This window comes from Symphalangus syndactylus, chromosome 2, assembly GCF_028878055.3.
Source record: "Symphalangus syndactylus isolate Jambi chromosome 2, NHGRI_mSymSyn1-v2.1_pri, whole genome shotgun sequence".
Classification (NCBI taxonomy): domain Eukaryota; kingdom Metazoa; phylum Chordata; class Mammalia; order Primates; family Hylobatidae; genus Symphalangus; species Symphalangus syndactylus.
Window position 1 is genome coordinate 24,698,047 of NC_072424.2, and position 24,787 is coordinate 24,722,833.

At 40.0% G+C, this 24,787-nt stretch overlaps 1 protein-coding gene across 3 annotated transcripts; it reads right to left on the minus strand.

Moving 5' to 3' along the window:
* Positions 1 to 507: 507 nt before the first annotated feature.
* PLEKHS1 (pleckstrin homology domain containing S1) lies at positions 508 to 24,754 on the minus strand. 3 transcript variants are annotated; one of them, XM_055248675.2, is made up of 12 exons: positions 24,727 to 24,754; positions 14,775 to 14,863; positions 14,558 to 14,664; positions 13,797 to 13,931; positions 12,387 to 12,462; positions 11,377 to 11,493; positions 9,195 to 9,314; positions 6,954 to 7,060; positions 6,259 to 6,468; positions 5,432 to 5,533; positions 4,024 to 4,159; positions 508 to 687 (listed from the first exon to the last, which is right to left on the minus strand). In XM_055248675.2, exons 1-12 carry the CDS (start codon positions 24,752 to 24,754, stop codon positions 508 to 510), a joined length of 1,407 nt encoding a protein of 468 aa, XP_055104650.2. The 3 variants fall into 3 exon arrangements, with proteins under 3 accessions (XP_055104650.2, XP_063473680.1, XP_055104669.2); XM_063617610.1 differs by lacking the exons at positions 14,558 to 14,664; positions 14,775 to 14,863; positions 24,727 to 24,754 and having other exon boundaries at positions 6,301 to 6,468; positions 13,797 to 13,891; XM_055248694.2 differs by lacking the exons at positions 508 to 687; positions 14,558 to 14,664; positions 14,775 to 14,863; positions 24,727 to 24,754 and adding an exon at positions 3,537 to 3,870 and having other exon boundaries at positions 6,301 to 6,468; positions 13,797 to 13,906.
* Positions 24,755 to 24,787: the final 33 nt, after the last annotated feature.

A 24,787-nucleotide genomic window follows, 5' to 3' on the forward strand; every position in this document is an offset into this window, starting at 1 on the left:
GGAAGAAGGTGTTGGGAAGAAGGTGTTTGTTTGGGAAGGAGGTGTCTGGGAAGGAGGTGTTTGTTTGGGAAGGAGGTGTTTGTTTGGGAAGGAGGTGTCTGGGAAGCCTGATCAGGTATCACATCTCCCTTGGGAATCTTGCCTTCTTGCAGTGAGTATTTGCAACTGTATGTCCGTTAACAAAGAAGGAATTGTGTGGACCACATTCTCACAGAACACAGCATGTATTACGTGAGGGACTGACCCAATCTGTGTCTGTGGTGTTTGGGACAATAGCTGAGATAATAAGGCCTTCCATTTCCCCCAGGTCCTCCAATCATGCCACATGACCCTCTTAACATCTCTGATGCAATAACCAGAGAGGGGATAGTCATCCCCATTGTTAAGATGCAGATACAGAAATTCAGAGGGGCGTGCCGACTGTCTCCTATCACATGGCAGCAGCAGGGGGCAGAGCTGGACAGTCCCAGCTCCATCCTGGTTCTGCTGCCACGGGTCTGGGGTGCGTTACTCCCCGGCTCCTTTCTGCTGGCTCTTTTTAATGGCCGGACTCCTCTTGGGAGCCCTGTCCAGTCCAGGCCTATCCAGCTGAGAAGGTGCAGCACCTTGGCATTTTGAGGGACACGTACAGGATGCGGCATGGAATGTCTCTGAATTTGGTATCCTGCCGATGGTAAGCTTTAATTTCTAAAACACAAGAAAGAAGAAAGTTAAATGGCTAAAGATTGTCTTTAAGACTGTTGCTTCCCAATCTGTCCTCATTCATACCCTTGGGAGCTGGTTTTGAAGAAAGTCCTGCAGTGAACTGTAATATCTGTGCCAGAAGAAGACAGGGGTGACTTACTTGGCTAGTTAGGTGGAAGGTGGATTTTTATTTTCTGGCATCCATGGGCCTGAGCTTTTAAGGAAGGATCCAGGTAGCATTGATGGTGCTCTAAGGGGTCCAGTTGCACCAAGAATTAAAAAGTCCTCTTGAAACAAATGAATCAAAATGAAACCACCAGACAGGACTCCCCCAGACAAGATTGGGAGGAAATTTAAACTTGATCAGTTTCTCCTGCAACCTATCATGTCCTTCCCCTGCACACACCTTCTCCCCTTCCTTTGAAAATCTCAGTTCTCCCCCCTCCCAATCCCTGCCCTATCCCCACCCCAACCTCCAATTCCCTCATCTGTAGCATAACAGGAAGGAGAGTAAATGGGATTGGCTCAGGCACTTTAAAACATCAAGGGCCAATGGCTGTTCTTCCTTTGGTTCCACATCTCCCTTTTCCAATATTCTTTTTCCTTCCAGGGACTATGTGTTTGAAGTTTAAAAGAGCAGTGGATACACATCAACACAAAGAAATCAGGAATGGTGGCAGTGGGAAAGTAAGGGAATTTTCTATCTTCCAGATAATCTTGAAGATGAATACTGCATATTTCTCAGTAGCATGTAGGGGCTGTTATCAATTAGAAAGGGAAGGCAGAACGAGTACAAGAGAAATGCAATGACTCCACAGTCTAGAAAGGCAGTCAGGATAAACTGCAGTCAGCAACACCCAGGTACAGTTCCTGGATCTGCTCACAGGCAAAAACCCCTTTCTTGGCTTCTGAATTAATGCCTGGATCTTTGGGTCAGAGTAGTGTTTGGTAACCTTCAGAGGAGTTCAGAAGCTTATATTGACCACTTGGCCCCAGTGTATGTGGATCCTTTTTTTTTTTTTTTGAGACAGAGTCTCACACTGTTGCCAGGGCTGGAGTGCAATGGTGCAATCTCAGCTCACTGCAACCTCCACCTCCTGGGTTCAAGCGATTCTCCTGCCTCAGCCTCCCCAGTAGCTGGGATAACAGGTACCCGCCACCTTGCCCAGCTAATTTTTTTGTATTTTTAGTACAGACGGGGTTTCACTATATTGGCCAGGCTGGTCTCGAATTCCTGACCTCATGATCCGCCCACCTCAGCCTCCCAAAGGGCTGGGGTTACAGGTGTGAGCCACCACACCCAGCCCAGTGTGGATCTTTGGCAGAGAAAATGTACTATAGTTACCAGATTTTTGGACTGGGGCCCTGAAATCTTCTTTTCCACCATGCAATCTCCTATCCAGTCTTCAAAACCCAAGCCAAACACCACTTTCTTTGAGACACCATCCTGGCCTCCTTCATGTAGATTTACTCCATTCTACCTCTGTGATCCTATGGCCCTGTGTTCATATCTCAGGGCACACACTGTATTGCAAGTAGCACATAACATGCCGGCTTCATCCACTAATCTGTGAGCTTCTTAAGCTCAGGCTGAGGCCATTTTTGTAGCTCTTGAATTTAGCACAGTATACAGCACCCAGTAGATGCTCAATAAATAGAAAGTGAATGGGTCGGGCACGGTGGCTTTCACCTGTAATCCCAACATTTTGGGAGGCTGAGGTGGGCGGATCACGAGGTCAGGAGATCGAGACCACGGTGAAACCCCATCTCTACTAAAAATACAAAAAATTAGCCAGGCGTGGTGGCGGGCGCCTGTAGTCCCAGCTACTCGGGAGGCTGAGGCAGGAGAATGGTGTGAACCCAGGAGGTGGAGCTTGCAGTGAGCCGAGTTTGTGCCACTGCACTCCAGCCTGGGCGACAGAGCAAGACTCCGTCTCAAAAAAAAAAAAAAAAAAAAAAAAAAAGGTGAATGATGTGTACTTGCTCTGCTACTAACTAGTTATGTATCTTAGACAACTCACTCACTTGTCCTCACTGGGATTACTCATTTAGGGTAATGAGTAACAGGGATGGCACAATTTGTGTGACCAACAGGATTATTTCATAGTGCAGAAGAGGTAAGACACGTTCTTAATATAGATATGCTACACAATCACAAAATTCCCAGAGCTGGAAGAAATTTGGAAATCATCTAATACAATGGTTTTCAGAAATTTGAAGCCAAAGAACTGTTTCTTAAGGAAAGCTAACAGGAAAGTCCAATATTTTGGACTAATCTTTTTTCATAAAAGATAAATGTAAGCTTCTCCAGTTGAAGACCCAGCATACTCTCTCCTTCCTCTCCTCTCCTTTCATCTCCGTCCTGGGGATGCAAGAAGCACAGTTTGAAAACCAACCTCTCACTTTAGTGAGAATAAGCTGAAGCCCAGAGAAGGCAGTGAATTTCCTAAGGTCACAGGGCTAGTTAGAAAGAAAAGTAGACCAGGGAACAAATTAACCCGTGAAGACTGCAGTGATAATGCAGGACAATAGCTGGTCCTTGAAAAAACAACATACTTAGTGCATACCCATATAATATTAGGGGTGGTCTGTTGTTGTTGTTCTTTTGAGACAGGGTCTCGCTCTGTCTTCCAGGCTGGAGTGCAGTGGTGCAATCATAGCACACTGTAACCTTGAATTCCTGGGCTCAATTGATCCTCTTGCCTTGGCCTTCCGAAGTGCTGGGATTACAGGTGTGAGCCACTGTGCCCAGCACCACATATTATGTTTAATTCTTGTAATATTCTATGAGGAAGTTAGGGCTGTAACGATTTCTGAGATGAGGAAACTGAGGCTTTAAAAAATGGCTTGAATAACATTGCATGGTCAGTTGTAGTAGAAGTAAAAGTAACTAGTAGCTTTATGGAGCACCTAATATGTGCCAGTCACCTTTGTAAGCACGTTACACATATTACCTCATTTAATTATCCAACAACCAGCACCATCATTAGTCATAATTTTACAGAAAAGAAAACTGAGGCACAAATTGGTTGAAGGAGCTGTTTTGGAATCCCTGCACCAGTCTGATTCCATGCAAGCTCTTTTTGCTACATCATGCCGATCTGAGGTCCTGAACCCAGGTGCTCTGTCTCTTAGCCCAGTGCCTTCTCCAAATGCTACTTGATATGAAAGAATCCTGAAAGAGTCCTGAAAGAACATTCTGTTATTTGCACTTGGTGGTGGAAGAATGAAGAGCCTTATTTGTATTCAGGGTACTTGTCTCAGACTCCATCTAAGACGTTGATCTTTTTCCTTCTGGGTACTGATTTGCCCTGTTCAGGGCTGGTCAGTATGACTCACCTCCTTCTGGATGGACCGGGTGAGAAACAAGGAGACCTCCTCCAGGCTCTGGGGCTTCAGGCCATTCACTGCCAACAGATGATCTCCGTGGCAAAATATGCATCCCAGACGTGGGGGGCCTTGCCACTGGGACACACTGCAGTGGGAATACAACATCCAACACCAGTGTGAGGCTCAGCTGGCCAGGAAGGCAGGGCACGCATGGAGTCTACAGGGTCTCCTGATTCTAGGTCACGTGGCACCACCTCTGAAGTAGACTATCTCCTTCTTTTTAGAATATTGTTTCCTCTGTCACTGCAATAGGAGCCTAATCCTTCCTCCAAAGCCCAGCTCAAATTATAGCGCCCTTACAAAGGCCCATGAAATCCTACATCCCATTCCTCTGCTGTAATTCATCTCCCCTACCTCTGGACTTCTATTACATTGTGTGAGTACCTGATTTGTTACATTTTTAAATAAAATGCATTTTACATTTACTTGTTTGTGTGGCTGTCTTTTTTTTACCAGGTTACGTGACCCCAGAAGTATGATGTCACCTTTTTGTTTGTTTTGTTTTTTAATTTTTTAAACCCCATGGTTCCAAGTAAAGAAAGAGTGCTCAGCGTTTGTTGGAAGTGAGGGTGTAATGATTACACAATGAATATCTAATGAACAAATAAGTGAATTAAGGAATGAAGCAGCTCAGTTATGGAGAAGTCCACAGTTTCAGTCAAGTGTGTATTGACCCTTAGATGGTGGACTATTTAAAAAAAATGGAAGATGTGGTTCCTCCCTTCTTAGAACTAGTAAGACAACTAATGTGTAGTGTTTACATTAAAGAGCTTTCTTCCCTTATGAAGGTGAAATCTTCCATTAAAATAAATTACAAAGTCTTTTAAAAAAATGCCATATCAAATAGACAGTGATTGCTTTAACAACATTCTCTGCCACTCAGTCTTTTGTGTCTGTGTCCGTGACTAGCAGTTTTTGTTTTTTGTTTTTTTTTAACCTTGTATCTGGAAGTCTTAGAAGCTGATATGCTTTCTTCTTTTAGACCTCTGATTCTTGTTGACTTCACTAATTTCACTCATTCATCAAATACTCATTGTACAGTGATTGGAAATGATGTCCTTGGGCCATCTGTATCCCCGCCCATTCTTCCTCCCTTCGAGGAGTCACAAATGGCTGCTTCCTGAACTTTTGGGTCCTGTTATTCTCCCCTTCACCTCCCAGCTGACTTTCCTGCACAACAAGACCCTGATTTCTGCCTCAATCAAAGACTTTTTTGTAACAACAGCGAGACAACAGTCCAAGCTCCCCCGCCCCAACCCTAGTCAGTGTTGCCAAATACACTATTTCAAGATGTAATTGTTGTCTTCAAAGCTTCCAGCCCCATTTATAATCCACAACAGTCAAATCTCCAACCTACCATATCCGTCCTGCGGCTTCTGTGAGAGCAAGGTAGTTGATGACATCAGGAGGAGAAAGGAAAATGTTCAGTTTCTCCACTTGGCTTTCATCAGGGATATTACTATGAACAAGATATTTGTAAAAGTCACATCAGGCAACTGGCCCTGGCTCTCAAAGCTGTACTTTCTGAGTAGACTTTTGGCCTCTATTTCTGAGATGATATTATCCAGGTAAAGGTTGTCCAAAACATTTGGAGAATAATATAAATTTAAGTTACTGAAAAATCCTCTTGGGATTGGTAGTGGATGGTATGCTATGGGAACGGAGGGAAAAGTGGACTAAATTGGTTATATAACTGTCCACATCAGGCCAGTCTACATATTTCTCTGCTAGAAATGATTCCGTAGAAGAAGGCATGGAAAGGAGTTAAAATTACATCAATCGTACCAAATGCTCTTGGTATCACTTAAAACCTAAATAACCCCCTCCTGGTCTATAACTAAGCCTCAGGCAACTTGCATGCCCATAATTACACTCATGGGAAAACTGAGTGACATGCTACTCAGATTGGTGTGGATCCCGAGTCCTGGGACCTGAAAGAGTAGCCAAGGGGGAATTTTTTAAAATAGCTGAAAATGCCACCCCCAGCCCCGGGAACTGCTTTACTTCAGCTCTGTCATCCCCCCTCCTTGGCCACAACATCAATGACAGGGAGAAGATGGTCAAGTTTTTGGCTGACTTGGAGATTTTTAGCAACAGCTTTAAAATTTAAATTCTAAGTAAAAAAGTGGGAGGGAGACTGCCTTGCTCTTAGGGCCCATAAAGTTTTAGAAATTAGGGTTTTACTTGATTAATATAGACAATTGCACAACAGTTAGTGAGGACGACCCCTTTTGGTCATTTGTGGTCTGTGCTTCCATATCGGCAGGGGAAAGACACCAATCAATTCCTGAGCCTTGTTCTTGCAGGTGGAGGCCCCCATCCTGGGTCTCTGGAAGGGTCTGGGGTTCCTCTTTGCTGCTATCCACAGACTTATGGGACGTCTCTTTGAAAAAACTAGAGTATAAGAAGTTAAAACAAGCCCTATTTTAGCATGTGTTTTTACAGTGTTCCCCTGTGTGTGTCAGATTGAAGTAGCTAACAGCCATGTGAAGACTAGCAAGGTCTTGAAGTATGTCCAACTATCAGAATCACAGTCCCAGCTAGAATCAAATCCAACAAACTTTCCTTCTAAAAATAGATATGGAATAAAAATTACCCTTTACAGTGTTTGGAGGACGGAAGTGAGAGTGTGAGAGACATAATGCAAAGTAGAAGATAACTTCCTCAGGAGACAGAAAAGGTCCTGAGGATGTCATCGGTGGTTTTCTGTGGGTAGAGACATGACTCCCTTTGTGTGTTGAGATGACTGAATAATATGTGGAACCTGGTCTGTGGTAATGTTTGGCATCAGTTTATCAACTATTGAAATGAACTGACAATCATTGTTCCGTAACAGCAGATGAGCAAACATCAAATTTTTAAACGGCACTTTGACTTACTAGGATTCCATTGGCTCATAATGACACTCGATTCTTCCAGAGGCCTGGTCTGGACCATCAGTTTCAATGGATTCACCAGAATCACTGGAAGCAATGATATTATCCAACTGTAGATAAGAGGAATGGATGTAAGAATCCCAGTTTACCGATAAGTCAGGTACCTTCTTATTTCTAGTATTAACAGCTCTGGGCTCTAACATAGAGGTACAGTTTCCAGTGGATGAAAGTGGTTCTCATTTGAGAAATATCAACCAACCTTACCTCTGTGAGACTGAACCAGCAAAGCTTCTGGAGGACTCAAAGTCAATTTTCTTCTCCTGGATCCCTCATGCTCCTGTTACAAATGTTATTTCTATTGAACTAAATTGCTATTTATCTTTCTGTTTCACCATTAGGCACTTAATGACATGAAAGCATTTCCCCAATCAGTTCTACTATAGGATCATGGCACTTGGCTGGGACAAAGACTTTGACCCAGTGTGAAGCTGGTCTCAGGTTACTATGCTCACAGGCAGCCCAAGTGGCTCCAGGGACGCTACAATGTTCTAGAAAAATACTGCCCTTAGGAAGCTCTCAATAGCCCCCTTAGAACAAAGACAGTCACTTGTGGCAATGATTGCTCAAAAACCCTAAGGCCTACCTAAGTTCACTGTTAACCCATGATGGAAAACTTCCTTCCAGTCAAGCCAGTCTTCCCATTGGCCCCTTGCAAATGGTGCTGTTCCATCGCCATGTTCATGCTGTCTTCTTCACCTCGAGTGCCATCTTTCCTTTCGGCCTACTGAAATCATGTTCAGGCCTGGCTGAAGTCCCACAGCCCCCTCTGATCACCTCAGCTACGGCAGAGCTCTCCTTTCTCTCAATTTCCATTGCATAGTTTTTTACTTATGTATTTATTTATTTATTTTTGGTCTTTTTAGCTTAGTTTTGTCTGCTTTACTAGACTTTACTTATCATAAAGTACCTAGCAAAGGCGAGGCCTATAACTGATGCTCAGTACACATCTGATTGGTTGGCTGGACTATCATAAAAGACTGCATCCCAGGAAACACAAATATGAAAATATTTTGGTGAAAGAAGAACTCTGTGCTCAAAGGAGCTTGGGAAATGCCATGTGTTGTATCTGGCTTGACTATTTACAATGAACCACTCCATACTAAATGCTCTGAGAATTCTGCTAAGAAGCTTGTTTAACTTATTTTAACTGGGTGTTTCCAGAACTTATTTGACCCCACAATGTTTCTTTTATATAAACATACATCACCATCTTACAGAAAACCCCCAGTTTGGGAAATGACGCAGCATTCCCACCCTCCATTCTGTCTTCCTATCTCTCACTTCCATTCTCTTCCCTCTATAGTCCATGGCAGATATAGCTGCTTGGTTAATACTAATGGAGGATAATTCAGGTTTTGACACTTCCCACCTCAGAAGCCATCCCTTCCCCTATGCTGTCTACAGAATGAAGTCAACTTGGCATTCAAGACCCATCATGGGCTGGCTCTTTTCTTCTGTTTATCTCCCACTATGCCTTTCACGCACTCTAGGTTGCAGCCTCACTGAACTATTCCCCATATGTGTATCAAATGGCACTTCATCCCGGAAGCCTTCCTTGACTCTGATAGAGAAAATCTGTTCTTTTTCTATTGCTTCCGGAGCATACGGACCACGTCTTTTGTGCAGCATTATCCTGTGGTAAATGACAAGACTATGCACTCTGACAGCAGGTTGATGTCAGGCTCATTACTTTAGCCACTATGCCCAGTACAGTACAGTGACTACTGCTCAGAAGTCATTCAGTAAGGGCTTCCTACTGATCAATAGACTGATCGATACACAGCACACAACTGATCACCCAAGGACCTTGGCTCACATTATTCTTTCTGCTAAGAATGCAGAAAGACTCCTCAAGGCAATCCCCTACATCCAAATTTTACTCATCGTGTATGGTCTAATGTCCATCTTATCCCTGAAATCTTCCTGATCTTTTGTTTGAAAGTCATCTCCTCCTCCCATTGCCCATGCACCCCTGGTATTTTATAAGCATCTCCCTTCAGCATAGAACCCTTCTGTCTTGTATTACAGCTGTCTCCTAGTCAAGTGTCAGCGCCATGAGCACGTCATCTGTATTTGATTTACCTCTGTGTTCCCACTGACCATAGCCTAATATTGCACAAAAAGTGCATGGCAGGGTAAATATTTGTTAAAGAAACAAATGATGAATGGACAAGAAGGGGTTACCTCTAAAAGAACACTTCGAGGAGTAAGATAATGATTCTCTTCCTTCACATCTTGAGTGGTTTCTGATAAATCTTGTAGATGAGCTTGCCTAAATCCTGGAGAACTTTGTTCCATTAAATGCTGAAGAAAAGAGATAAAAATGCTTTGCTTTTTCTTTGCAAGAGATAGAATTAAATCACATACATTCTGGAAAAGCCATAATAAATTAGTTGGGTTAAAAAAGACAAGAGGAGCTTCCAAGATTACATCCAGAAGCTCACACAACTTGAACTTACCTCTTGAGTCTGAGTCACCACTGAGGGTGAAAACATATAAGCACATCACTCAGGCTTTTTTTCTCTACCATTTGGAACAGTCACTCAGAACAAGTGGTTTTCTCCCGTGGGTGGTATTCTTTTTTTTTTTGAGACGGAGTCTCACTCTGTCCTCCAGGCTGGAGTGCAGTGGTGTGATCTTGGCTCACTGCAACCTCCACCTCCTGGGTTCAAGTGATTCTCCTGCCTCAGCCTCCTGAGTAGCTGGGAATACAGGTGCACACCACCATGCTTAGCTAATTTTTGTATATTTTTTAGTAGAGATGGGGTTTCACCATATTGGCCAGGCTGGTCTCAAACTCCTGACCTTGTGATCCGCCCGCCTCGGCCTCCCAAAGTGCTGAGATTACAGGCGTGAGCCACTGTGACCAGCCCTGTGGGTAGTATTCTAAGTCACTAAGCTCTGGAGTTGCCACCCTCATCTTTTTCCTGTAATCATCCAGTGCCATTTAAGAATATAATTAACCCAGAATCAAGGCATTGCACCTTTCCTATTCCTGCTCCATATTTTTCTTTTGTGTTCTGTTCACACACTTCTATTGTTTCCATAGCAATGGAATTTGGTTGAGTTGATCATGTGATAGTATGAATTATAGGTTTCCAGTTGATCTAGATTCAACCACTATTGCCTCCCCTTCCCCATAGATACACAATATTCTACTAAAGTAGCTTCTTTGCATGGCAGAAAAATTCCAAGAACAATGCCTCAGAGCAGGGGGTTTGGAAAGACCCTGAATGTTCTCTAGAAAAAAAAGTCAAGTTATAAAATATAGGTATGTTTAAGTTCTGTCCATGTTTTAAGCTCCAAGCTCATGGAGCCAGATCATGCTGAGTTGGAGGTAAAGGAAGCCCGCTTAATTTAACCAAAAACACCACCACCACCCAGCAAGGCAAATGGTACTGTCAACTTGAGCTGGTTTAAAAATCACTGGATCTATAGTGTGAAAAGGCAAAATGACCAATAATGTTATCTCTAGGGGGAAGGAGATATCATGAGTGAAAAGCAAGAGGCACTTACAGAAAAGGGTGAAGCTTCCTAACTGCTACATACCACCGTTTCTACCCACTGAATGAAGAACTGAGGTGAGGTGTTTGGCATGGTGAATTTGATATGCTACAAAAAGCTTTCAGAATAGTTGGAGAGCTACCAACTAGATAAAATAAGGGACTAGAACTCATTAGATGTGCTTGGTATACATGGACAGGGCAAAGTCAATGGATAAGTCTCTAAGAGACAAAATAGTGTCCGTGCCAGAGAACAAAACCACTCGGCATGTTTATGACTAATATCCCAAGTTGGGAACACTGCAAATCCAAGAAAGCTGAAAGTCCAATTACAAGTCGCTTTCAAGAAGCAGGTACATTATATTTTATGTCTTCAAATGGATTTCATTAGAAATGAGGATGAAGTGATAGACAGCTATAATGAATGAGAAGCGAGATTGATCAGGGTAAAGGGAAGAAATTAACAAGAAACTCAGCCTTTGCCTGAGGAGTACAGACAGAATGGGCAGAAATCAGGTAGTGTCTGGGAAATCTTTTGGCAGAGGGATCTGTGCCCTCTGTGTGAAAGAAAGGAAGCAAGTTGCCAGCTAGGTTTTGGTTTAGCAAAGGGGTCTTACCCTAGCATACCCAAAGCATATCAAGAGCATTCAAAATGAATGAATACACTGAGAGGTATTCAGGGCAAGCCCTGAGTGAGGCTCATCTGTGGTATGGGATAAACATCAGGGCTAAGAATCATTCTTATAGTGCATCGGGCTTTGAGGGAGGTGGGCATGGTTAAATTCAATTGCTAATTGGTAGGATTTTTAAGCATTAGCTGACTCCCAGGTGTGGTGTCCTGAGAAAGAAGTGAGCCCCATTACCTTGTCTTGGAGACCATTTCTTGGTGAGCTGGAGCCAACAGCCTCCCATGTGCTGGAAGGGCCAAGGAGAGGGCTGGGGTAGAAGAGGGTTCTTTTATTACCCAATGAGAGTTCCTCCTGCTCACAAAAAAGGGAATCAGTCAGGGCACAGTTGATCTCTGGGATGAAACAGCAGCCTCTCTGCTGGGCTCCTTGCCTCCCATATTTCCCCACAGTGATCTAACATTCATGCCGCTGCCTGCCAGCATTATTTCACCAAGAAAAGAGCCAAACTTGTCTCTCTCCTGTTTCCAAACCCTTGAGGACATTTAGCCTGACCCTCAGAGATGACCAGCGTTTGCCTCAACCTGTCTTCTCAACTGTGTCTCTTTCTGACACCCTCCACCCCAGTTCCCTTTGCTCTAATCACTTCAGTCTACTTGAAGACATGCCTTGATTTCTCCTTCTCTTTGGCTTTTGCTGTAAGCATGGGACAACCTAGAAAACATGTCAAAAAGATACCTAGGGACCAAAGTTCCATCTATAAAGATCTGCCCTGAGAAATGACTTGGGAACATTAGCAGAGGCCTTTTTGAAATAAATTTAAAACTTAAAACTATTAAGCACGTACATGAAAGAGACATATTAAAAATGCAAGGTACATGTAAAACATTTTTATAGAAACTGCCCTAGATTTAGTCATTCAAAAGGGAGCTTGTCATGCACCTTGAATAACAATGATGGAAAATACTATATTCTAGCTACTACTTAAAAATGCCACAGTTAACTTTTCTTCCCTCTACCACAATAATAAAAATCTGAAGTGTCTGTACTTTAGCTCTCTCACAAAACACAAAAGAGTTTTTTTCTGTTGTTAATCATAAAAAGTAATAAGGATGTACATGTTCTCACTTATTTATTCCTTGTATTAAAGCCAGTTGCTAAGGAGGCAAAGGAAAGCTACCACTGTTTTCTGTTGAAAGAGGGTTGTGTTCAGGTGCCCTGTTATTTTATTAGTGATATGGAGTCACCTCTGTGTTCTGCTGTGTTGCTTTTATATCCTGGCGAAATGATGACATGAAGGAGACCCAGTCTTTAATCTTCTCCCTGTTGATAGGAATAAACTTTCAGCTGGCATGTGGCAACAATAGTGCCTGTACTCCTTTTGAACCAGAGAAGGATTCTTTTATGAATGTTAGAGTGGTGGTGAGAGCAGGTACCAGCGAAATAAGAATTTTTCGTAAGTGGCTTAAATGGCCTCACCACCTCCACGTTTGCACGCTAGAATTAATGCTCAGCCACCTCTGCAAGGAAAGCTCAGAGAAAGGGAAGAAAAGTAGAAAATAATAGTAGTAATCACAGGGTTTGGGGCTTTTGGCTTTGACACTGATTTCCTTTGTGTTCTCAAGCAAGCCCCCTAACCTGTCAGTGCCATTTTTGTGTAACTATGCAGGTGGGCCTTCCCTTAGGGAGTGCATGTGTTGATGAAGAATGTGCTTGAATGAATTTGTATAATCACATCTTTTCTATGGACTCACAGGACAACTTAAAAGAAAGCTTTGGTCAATCTGAAACAGATCAGGGTTTTTTGTATGTTGGCTTTGGCACTGTCCGCCTCCTCTGCACAGTCTCTCCCACACCAGCTTTGCCTCTCCCTCAAGCAGATAATCATCCATGAAGAGTCCACTAGGCACTTTGCTAGGACCAGAAGCCCCTCTTAAAAACTGCAGACTCCTTTGGGGGCAAGCCTAGTTTGTCCCTAATATATGTAGCTTGTGTAGATGTTTTTGTATTGGGTTCTTTTACATGGAATGCTTCTGGTGTGATGGTGACTGTTATTGGTTGAAATGTACCCTCCCCGCCAAATTTGTGTGTTTCTGTTCCATATCCCAATACCTCAGAATGTGACCTTATTTGGAAAGAGGGTCGTTGCAGATGTAATTGGTCAAGATGAGGTCATACTGGAATAGAGGGGGCTCCTAATCCAATATTACTGATGTTCTTATAAAAAGGGGAAATTTGGACACAGAGCTATGCACACAGGGAGAACACCATGTGAAGACTGGAGTTATGTTGCCTCAAACCAAGGGGACTACCAATAGTTAGGAGAAGCCCCTGGAACAGATCCTTCCCTGGAGTCTTCAGAGAGAGAACATGGCTCTACCAATACCTCGATTTCGGACTCCTAGCCCCTGGAACAGTGAGACAATAAATTTCTGTTGTTCAAAGTTACCCAGGATGAGGTACTTTGTTACGGCAGCCCTAGGAAACTAGCTCAGTAACTTTTCAAGATATTTTAACAAATAATGAAGATTGCCAAGATGGCATTTGAGGTTTGTAGCATGGGTTCAGAACATGTTTATTGGTATAAAATGTTTTGTTTTTTGGTTTGTTTTTATTTTGCATGTGGTAGACATTCTGCGTTGTCTTACTTCTCTCACCTGTCATGGCCGATGAGGAAGTATTCCCTGTTAGTGGTTCTGATGGACATGACCTCATCAGGGTGGCATTTAAACATCTTCTGCACAGATTGCATCTTTTCCTGGTTACTTATGCCAACTTCTACACTGGAATTTCTATTAGATATAGATACAAAGTATTAAACCAAGGTAAATACAGAAGTAGAAAACTGACTAATATTTTATATTTGGATTCAAATGGAGTAAAACTTTAGATGTGCTGGATTCATGTTTCTAAGATTGTTCAATAATTTTAGAAGATAAGTTTGGATTTTTTGATCTGGTTAATTGAAATTATTTTGTTTAGCCTAAGATTCAAAAATTTCTATTTTAATTGGATTCTTGATTTCACAAATTATGTTTTTCAATTTTGGGGTGCACAATTTATTAAAAAGAAGACCAAAAAAAGCTGAGCTAAATATTTTTTAAAACTCTATCTTGACTTTATAAAATGACAATTTCATCTGCTCCCTCTCATCCACAAATTACGTGAATCAAACTCCTTAACTGAATGCCTGTTAATTAAAGACTTACCAAGTATGACATACAATATGAAACAAATATTCAACTATCTTTTAACTCAAAGTGCTCACTAATTTAGCTCCTATTCAGTCACAAATATTATAATAAGCTTGAAGCAGTTTCCTTTGGTCAATTATGTAAATTTCAATTTGCATGCAACTTGTTACTGTTTGACTTTATAGTATTTGTTGTTAAAAAAGTTTTCTTGCTTGGATACACACTGATCAATTTCAATGGAACCTCGGTGATGATGGTCTTTATAATAGGAAAGACTAAAGCTCTTTTCCCCAGCCTTTGACAGGATGAAAAACCGCTTTTTCCAAGAGGTCTGAAAAATAAAAAGATTTTGTCTTAGTTAAATCTCAGAGGAAAAGAAAGGATTTTTAAAAATGCTCATGAGGCTGGTGGGAGGCTTGTTAAATCACAGCAAATACTTACCACAGAGAAGAATAGCTGAGAAGGTGGTGATTTAATAAAGTAATCTTGTTTGCAGACTTCATTTTCATAAGAAAATGTAAATTGCTTGCCTAATAAAAGTGAACAGAACTCAGTTTGTTCCTCATAAATTTCTGAAAAGAACTGCCTCAATTGGAAAACACTGTTTATCTCTGGAAAGACCTTCAGATTATTCAGTAGTTATGGAAAAGGACACCTATAATAACCCAAGTAAACAAAGGACCAAATGTATGATTCTTATTCCTCCACAGCCGAGACCTTCATTCAAACAACATTTGAAACCATGTTAATTCAGCTCACACCTGTCTGGCTTTCTGTTTCTAGAGTATGTCGTTGGCTCTCTATGTGTGAGCAAAGATTTGGCTCTATTTCCATTGCAGAAGCATGATAATTCTGCATTGCCCTTTGGCTTAGCAAACAAAAGCAAAAGCACCTGCTATTAAAAATGAAGTGGCAAAAACTATTTGGGGAAGGGGGACAGGTAGAGTTGCTGTAGAAGTTGGAAAAGGAGGGAAGGTAAACACCGTCACCTCCCCAGAATTACTGGATACTATCGTAATAGCCCCAGCTATTACCAAATACTGTATTACCAAATCTTGAGTCTGTTTTCACTTAATAAAGAGGCTCTAATTTTTTAGTAAAGACTGCCCTTTCCAAAACTGAGGACAAACTAAACCTATAGCCTGGATGTGAAAGCAAATCCAAGCTAAAACAAAAACAAACCCAAAATGAGAAAAACAAAAATAACAACACTGTGTTTAACAACATTGTGTTTTTCTAAGTAGTGAATGTAATACATATTTATTGTAGACATTTTAGAAAATATAGAAAATATTAAAACTGCCTATAATTTCATCACTTATAGAGAAGCAGTTAACATTGTAGAAACTTCTTTATTTAATCAATTCTGCCACTCCATTTTCAATAGTGAGTGGTTTTGCCTTTGTCTGCTATATACTGTCTCCCTCAAGTATTCAAGAGTGTTGATTAACACATGTGTGTGCTGAAACTACCTGAGGCCAGAGAAAGAACCATTAAAAAACATCAAAGTTTCAGAAAAAGTGCCTGTTACCTCCAGCCAGACTGGAAAAACTTATAGTTTACAGGGCTTTGGGTAGAATACTCAGGAATGTCTTGCCTCTACACTAATTACTAGCTCTACACTGAGCACTGCTCCAAACCCACCTAAAAAAATCATAAAAGACTTAGAAGAAAGTTGTTTCCAAAAAATTTAACTGCATCCCAGAACAGAGCTCAAGATTCATAGGAATACAAAGATATTCAGGACCCAACAAGGTAAAATTTGCAATGTTTGGCAGTCAATCAAAATTTACCAGCCATACAAAGAGGAAGGAAAACATGATCAATAATGAGAAGAAAAGTCAATCAATCAAAAGAGGCCTAGAACTGACACAGATGTTAGAATTGGCAGAGAAAGTAATTAAAGCAGTTATTATCACTGTATTTTCAAGAAGTTAGGGAGAGATATAAAAGATATAAAGAAGACCCAAAGTGAAATTTTAAAGATGAAAACTACAATGTCTCAAAAAAAAACAGCAACAACACTGGATGGGAGTAAGAGCAGATTAAATATTGTACAAGAAAAGATTAGTGCACTTAAAGGCATGGCAACTGTAACTAACAACGTAAACAAAGAGAACATAATTTAAAACTCAAAAAGGGCACCAGTACACTGCGGACAATTTCAAGTAGCCTAGTATATAAGTAATAGGAGTCCCTGAAGTGAGAGAGGGGGAAATAAAAAATATCTGAAGTAATAATGCTAACAATTTTATAAACCTAAAACTGTAATCCCAGAGATTCAAGCAGTTCAATGAGGCAGGGCACCAAGATACACAAAGAAAAGTACATCAAGACATGTCATAACTGAATTGTTCAAAACCAGCAATAAAGAAAAAAAAAAAGTAGCCAGAGGAAGAAAAGACCTATTGCATACAGAAGAAAGACAAGAAACAGAGAAATTGATTTCTCATCAGAAAAAAAATGCAAACAAGAAAAAGTAAAACAATATATTTAAGGGTTGGGTGTGGTGACTCAGGACTGTAATCCCAGCACTTTGGGAGGCTGAGGTGGTGGATTTCCTGAGATCAGGAGTTTGAGACTAGCTTGGCCAACATGGCGAAACCCTGTCTCTACAAAAATAAAAAATTAGCCGGGCGTGGTGGTGCAAGCCTGTAGTCCCAGCTACTTGGGAGGCTGAGGCAGGAGAATGGCTTGAACCTGGGAGGCAGAAGTTGCAGTGAGCCGAGATAGCACCACTGCACTCCAGCCTGGGCAATAGAGTGAGACTCCATCTCAAAACAAACAAACAAACTATATTTAAAGTACTGAAAAAATACTCTCATTCAAAATTCTACATTCAGCAAAAATGTCTTTTAAAAATGAAGGCAATTTAAAGACTTTTTAGATATACAAAGGCTGAAATATTTCATCATTAGGAGGCTTACAGCATAAAAAATGTGAAGGGAAGTCCTTCAGGAAGAAGGGAAATGATAACATAAAAATCTGAATTTAAATGGTAACTACTGGGGAAAATGTATAAAATTATTTTCTTATTATTGGAAACATTAAAACATTAATTGTTTAAACAAAAATAATGACAATGTATTGTACAGATTATAACATATGTATAAGTAAAATGCATTCCAACAGTAGCATAAAGACCAATAGGGAAAAATGGAAATACACTTTTGTCAAGTTCTTTTATTATATGTGAATTGGTATACTATCACTTGAAGTTAGACTGTGATGTGTATAAACCCTAAAGCAATCACTAAAATAACAAAACAGAAAGTAATGACTAATAAGCCAATAAAGGAGATAAAATGGATTCATAAAAAATTCAGTTATTCCAAAAGAAGGCAGAAAAGGGTGAAAGGGAGAACAAATAACAAATGAGACAAATAGAAAACAAATGATAATATGATACACTTAAACCTGATTGTATCAATAATCATGTTAAATGTAAATGGTCTAAACACCTCAATTAAAAAACAGAGATGACCAGATTGGATAAAAAAACAAGACTCAACTCTATGCTGCCTGTAAGAAACACACTTCAAAGATGAAGATACAAGTAGGTTACAAGGAAATAACTTGAAAAAAAGATATGATATGCCAACGCTAGTCAAAGAAAGCTGGAGTGCCTATATTAACATCAATGTAGATTTTACAGCAAATAATATTACCAAGGACAAAGAATATCATTTCATAATAATAAAGGGATGAATTAATCCTAAGAGGACATAAACATTTAAACATATATGCCCCTATAACAGAGCCTCAAAATGCATGAAGCAAAAACTGATAGAACTGCATGAATAAATGGACACATCCACAATTATAGTCAGAGATTTCAATATCCCTCTCTCAAGAATTGATAGAACAAATAGTGCTAAAATCGATTTTTTAAATTTTGGATGCATTTTTAATGTTTTAAATAATAAGTTTGCTAAGAGTTTTCAATCAAGAAGAGTAATGCTGGCCTTATAGAATGAGTCGAGAAATATTCCCTTCTCTTCAATTTTGTAGAAAATCAGCAAGAATACAGTAGACTTGAACAACACTACCAACCAAATTTACCTGATTGATATTTATAGAACACTCCACTCAATGACAACAGAGTGTACATTCTTCTTAAGGGCACATGCAACATTTATTAATATAGATTATATTCTGGGCCATAAAACAAGTCTCAATAAATTAAAAAGCATTCAAATCATATAAATCATGTTTTCAGAGCACTATGAAATCAAATTATAAATCAATAACAGAAAGACCTCTTAAAAGATCCTGAAACAAATAATCTCTAAATTTAAAAAATCCCAAAAATAGATTAGAAAGTTTTTTGAACTGGATGAAAATTAAAACACAAGATATCAGAATTTGTGGATGCCACTAAAGCAGTACTTAGGGAAAAAATTTTTTAATGCCTATGTTAGAAATGGCCATGTTTGAAAAGAAAAAAAGTCTCAAATTAATTCCTCAGCTTCCACCTGAAACTGAAATGTTTCAGGAAACTAAACTAAAAAAAAAACAAACAAAAAAGGAACAAATCTAAAGTAAATAGAGGAAGGGAGATAATAAAGATAAAAGTGGAATTCAATGAAAGAGAACACAGAAAAACAACAGAGACAACCAATGAAACCAAAGTTAATCCATTAAAAAGATTAAGTTAACAAACCTCTATGTAGGCAGATAGACCAGAAAAACTGGAGAGAAGACACAATTTGCCAATATTAGGAGGAGAGAGGGGACATATCTACAGAGTCTACTGATATTAAAAGGATAATAAATAAATATGGACAACTTTATTCCAATAAATTTGGCAACTTAGGTAAACTGAAAAATTCCTTGAACTACACCAACAAAGGTCACTGAAGAAGAAATAGATAACCTTAATAGCCTCCTATAGTTATTAAAGAAATTGGAGTTGTAGTTAAAAATTCTTCATATAGGCCCAAGTGGCTGTACTGTTCCCTTTGATCAAACATGTAAGCAAGAGATAATCAATTCTACACAAAGGCTCCCAAAAAAATTGAAGAGAAGGGAATATTTCTCAACTCATTCTGTGAGGCTAACATCACTCTTCTTGATTGAAAACTCTTAGCAAACTTATTTAAAACATTAAAAAATGCATCCAAAATAAGTAAAAATAAATAAAACATCCAAATTGAAAAGAATGAAGTGAAATCATTTGTTTGCAAGTGACATAATCTCATATGTTAAAAATCCCAAAGAATCCCCAAAAACTACTAGAGCTAATAAACAAATTCAGCAGTATTCAAGAACAACAGACAAAAATTAGCTGTATTTCTATAAACCAGCAATAAATAATCCAAAAATAAAATTATGTAAACTGTTCCATTTACAATAGCATCCAAAAAAAGTACCTAGGGATAAATTTAACTAGGCAGATAAAAAGACTGGTACACTGCAAACTAGAAAAATTGCTGCAGTAAATTAAAGGAGACATAAATTAACGGGAAAACATTCCATATTTATGAATTGGAAGACTTAATACTGTTAAGATATAAATACTACCTAAGGCAATCTATAAATTCAATGCAATCTCTATTAAAATCCCAATGGCATTTTTTTCTTGTAAAACTAGAAAAGCTAATCCTCAAAATCATCGAAAATACCAAGAGGCCCTGAATATCCAAAATAATCTTGAAGAAGAACAAAGATTACATACACTTCCCAATTTCAAAACTTACTACAAAGCTACAATAATCAAGAGTGTGGTTTTGGTATAAGGACAGATAAGACACATAGGCCAATGGAATAGAATTGAGAGTCCAGAAACAAACCCATACATTAGTGGTCATGGCCATTCAATGGGGAGAGAACAGTCTTTTCAGTAAATGGTGCTGGGCCAACTGAGTATTCACATGCAAAAGAATGAAGTTGGACCCCTATGTCATCCCAAATAATGAAGTTAACTCAAAATAAATAAATGACCTTAACATGAGAGCTAAAACCATAAAACTTTTAGTAGAAAACGTGTAAATTTTTATAATCTTGGATTTGACAATGTATTCTTAGATATGATACCAAAAGCACAAGCAACAAACAAAAAAAATAGATAAACTAGACTTCATCAAAATTAAAAACTTTTGTGCATCAAAGGATATTAAGAAAGTGAAAAGACTACCTACAGAATGGGATAAAATATTCAAAAATCATATATCTGGCCAGGGCCTACTATCCAGAATATATAAAGAACTCTTACAATGCAACACAAAAAGACAAACAACTCAACTAAAAAGTGAACAAAGAACTTGAACAGACGTTCTTCTAAAGAAAATAAGCAAATGGCCAATAAGCACAAGAAAAGCTGTGCAGTGCATTTAGTCATTAAGGAAATGTAGATCAAAATTACAATAAGAAACCACTTCACGCTCACTAGGATGGCTATAACTTTTTTCTTTTTTTTTTGAGATGGAGTCTCACTCTGTGGCCCAGGCTGGAGTGCAGTGGCTTGACCTTGGCTCACTGCAATCTCCGCCTTCCAGGTTCAAGTGATTCTCCTGTCTCAGCCTTCCGAGTAGCTGGGATTACAGGTGCCTGCCACCACGGCTGGCTAATTTTTGTATTTTTAGTAGAAATGGGGTTTTGCCATATTGGCCAGGCTGGTCTCGAACTCCTGACCTCAGGTGATCCATCACTTCAGCCTTCCAAAGTGCTGAGGTTACAGGAGTGAGCCACTGTGCCGGGGTCTACCTTTTTTTCAAAAAGGAAAATAACATGGAAAATAAAATGGTAAGGATGTGGAAAAACTGGAACTCTCATACACTGGTGGTGGAATGTGTAATGGTTCAGCCACTGCAGAAAACACTTTGGTGATTTCTAAAAAAGTTAAACACGGGCTTAGTATATGATCCTTCAGTTCTACTCTTAGGCATATACCGAAAAGAACTGAAACAGGTACTCAAACACGTACGTGTTCACACAAGTTCAAACAGCACTCTTCACAATAGCTAAACATGGAAACAGCACAAATGTCCGTCAATAAATGGATCAGCAAATTGTGGCATACATGGACAATGGGATATTTGTCAGCTGTAAAAAGGAATGAAGTAATGATACATTCTACAATGTGGGTGAACTTCAAAAATGTTATGCTGAGTGAAAGAAGCCAGCCACAAGAGGTCAAATATTGTATGATTTCATTGATGTGAAATATCCAGGCTACATAAATCCCTAGAGATGGAATGCAGATTAGCAGTTAACAGGGGCTGGGGGGAAAGGGAGAACAGGGAGAAACTGCTTTGTGGGTAAGCCTTTTTCTGGAGTGATGAATGTGCTAAATGCCACCAAACTGTTTGCTTTAAAATTGTTATTTTTATTTTTCTTTAAATTCTTTTAAAAGTTAAAGAACCATTGTACTCTTTTTGTTTGTTTATTTGTTTTTGAGACAGGGTCTTGCTCTGTCACCCAGGTGGGAGTGCAGTGGAATGATCATGGCTCACTGCAGCCTTGACCTCACCATGCAGCCCCAGGTTGGTCTGGAAGTCCTGGGCTCAAGTGATACTACTTCCTTGGCCTCCCAAAGTGCTGGGATTATAGGCGTGAGCCACCACACCTGGCCTCCTAGAAGGAGGTCAAAATATCAACGTCAACAGGAGTCTGGAGGAAGTAGATTCCAATACTCCTCGATGATTTTGAGGGGTTCAAAACTTCCTTCGGTGGAGGAAGTCACTGCAGATGTGGTGAAAATAGCAAGAGAACTAGAATTAGAGGTGAACCCTGAAGATGTGACTGAATTGCTGCAATCTCATGATGAAACTTCAACAGATGAGGAGCTGCTTCTTATGGAATATGAAAAGAAAGTGTTTTCTTGAGGTGGAATCTACAGCTGGTGAACATGCTGTGTTTATTTTTGAAATCACAATAAAGGATTTAAAATATTACATAAACTTAGTTGATAAATCAGTGTCAGGGTTTGAGAGGACTGATTTCAATTTTGAAAGAAGTTCCACTGTGGATAAAATGTTACCAAACAGCACCACTTGCTACAGAGAAATTTTTCATGAAAGTACAATCAATCGATGTGGTCAACTTCATTGTTGTCTTATTTTAAGAAATTGCCACAGCCACGCCCATCTTCAGCAACAACCTGCCTGATTACTCAGCAGCCATCAACATGGAGGCAAGACCCTCTGCCAGCAAGATTGTGACTCACTGAAGGCTCAGATAATTGTTAGCAAATCTTAGCAATAAAATATCTTTAATTAAGGTATGCAAATTATTTCCCTAGACATAATGCTATTACTCGACTACAGTATAGTGTACGCATAGCTTTTGTGGAATCCAATAAATTCATGTGACTAGCTTTATTGTGATATTTGCTTGGTTGTGGTGGCATGGAAACAAACTTAAAATATCTCTGAGGTATGCCTGTATATGTTTCATATCAAAACTTCTATCAAGTTGTACACTTTAGATATATAATAGCTTATTGTATGCCAATTACAATAAACTACAATAAAGCTGTTAAAAATATGACCAATCAGCCAACAGTGTGGTGCTCACGCCTGTAATCCCAGCACTTTGGGAGGCCAAGGCGGGTGGATCACGAGGTCAGGCGCTCAAGACCAGCCTGGCCAAGATGGTGAAACCCTGTCTCTACTAAAAATACAAAAAAACTGAGCCAGGCATGGTTGCGGGCACCTCCTAGCTACTCGGGAGGCTGAGGCAGAGGTTGCAGTGAGTTGAGATCGCACCACTGCACTCCAGCCTGGGCGACACAGTAAGACTCCATCTCAAAAAAAAAAAAAAAAAAAAGACCAATCTAAAATGCGGATCTGACCATGCCACTTCCATACTCAAAATGCTCAAAATGCTTCAGCGGTTACCTGTCATATGCGGTCAAGGTCTGGCACAATATGGCAACACCTTTCTGCAGCCTCATCCTCTATTTTCCCTTCTCCTACCTTATAAGTATATTCTGCTCTGACACATTCTGCTTCTATACCATTTCATTGCTTTGGCCATGCCATTCCTTCTGCTGGAATGTGCTCTTTTTTCTGATTTCTTTAAAATCCCTACTCCTCCTATAGGGTCTAGCTCAAATGCCTTTCCTATAAAACCTCTCTGGATTCTCATTACTACTTATATGCTTTTTCTTCTTCAGACTCCATAGCATTTGTACTTATTTCATGATTTCCATCACAGCCTAATCTTAATTTCCCAGCACAGTGACTTGCATGTGTTTAAGTTCTTGACAAGATTTTATTTTTTTTGAGACAGAGTCTCGCTCTGTTACCCAGGCTGGAGTGCAATGGTGCAATCTCGGCTCACTGCAACCTCTGCCTCCCAGGTTCAAGCAGTTCTCCTGCCTCAGCCTCTTGATTAGCTGGGATTACAGGTGCACACCACCACGCCCAGCAAATTTTTGTATTTTTAGTAGAGATGAGGTTTCACCATGTTGGCCAAGCTGGTCTCAAACTCCTGATCTCAAGTGATCCACCTGCCTCAGCCTCCCACCAACAACATTTTAAAACTCTGAGGGCAATGACTCTTATTTATTAATCTGTGTATCCCCTGCAACACAAAGCACAAAGACTCACTAGTAATAGGTGCTTTGTAAACATTTTTGAGTTGAATTGGATAATTTAACTTCTAAGTGACTTCATCCTAAACTTAGCTTTTCTATCCACTCACCTACAAAGAAGTGTATGAATAAGAGCAAGGATATTTGAATACCATACATTGAGCTACCCTCATAATAAGCCCTGGTGACAATGCAGGCACTTCTCTAAGTGTGAGTTTCATGTAAAATCAAGAAAATATTCTCCTATCTTTGCTGGCCCATAGTTTGCTATTAACATCATCTTTGGGCAATGAATGGAAAATTTGGCTCATGAAAATAAGAACATGCTAAACTTCTGGACAGGTAAACTCTTACACAGTAATTAATTGAATCCAACAGTTCCTGCTACACTCTCCAAACCAAGAATCATTGTCACAGAATGCCACCCATTATCCCCACCAAGACTAGGTTGTGGGGCTGGACATGGTGGCTTATGCCTGTAATCTCAGCACTTTGGGAGGCTGAGAGGTGGGGAATCACCTTAGGCCAGGAGTTTGAGACCAGCCTGATCAACATGGAGAAATCCCATCTCTACTAAAAATACGAAAATTAGGCAGGCATGGTGGCATATGCCTTTAGTGCCAGCTACTCGGGAGGCTGAGGTTAGAGGATCGCTTGAGCCTGGCGGGTTGCAGTGAGCTTAGATCGTGCCACTCTACTCCAGCCTAGGCCACAGAGCAAGACTCTGTCTCATACAAAACAAAACAAAAACATACACAAAAACCACCAAGTTCCGTATCCTGGTTAGCTTGAAGGAAACTGTGGGGCATTTTCAATAAAAAGATTTCTGCTTCTGCGATTATACCCCTCGGGTACCTGGACTCTTCTGAGGTTTGGGTTCCATGATGGCTGTGTGTCCTCCCCTGTCAAAAGGAAG

What these genes read in the sequence shown, in the direction of transcription:
- PLEKHS1 (XM_055248675.2), bottom strand. Translation starts at nt 24,754, where the DNA reads ATGGAACCCAAACCTCAGAAGAGTCCAG. An exon ending in CAATTGTCTATATTAATCAA is followed by an intron (nt 5,534 to 6,258) that starts GTAAAACCCTAA and finishes TCTTGTTCATAG; the next exon opens with TAATATCCCTGATGAAAGCC. An exon ending in CCCGGTCCATCCAGAAGGAG is followed by an intron (nt 688 to 4,023) that starts GTGAGTCATACT and finishes CTTGTGTTTTAG; the next exon opens with AAATTAAAGCTTACCATCGG.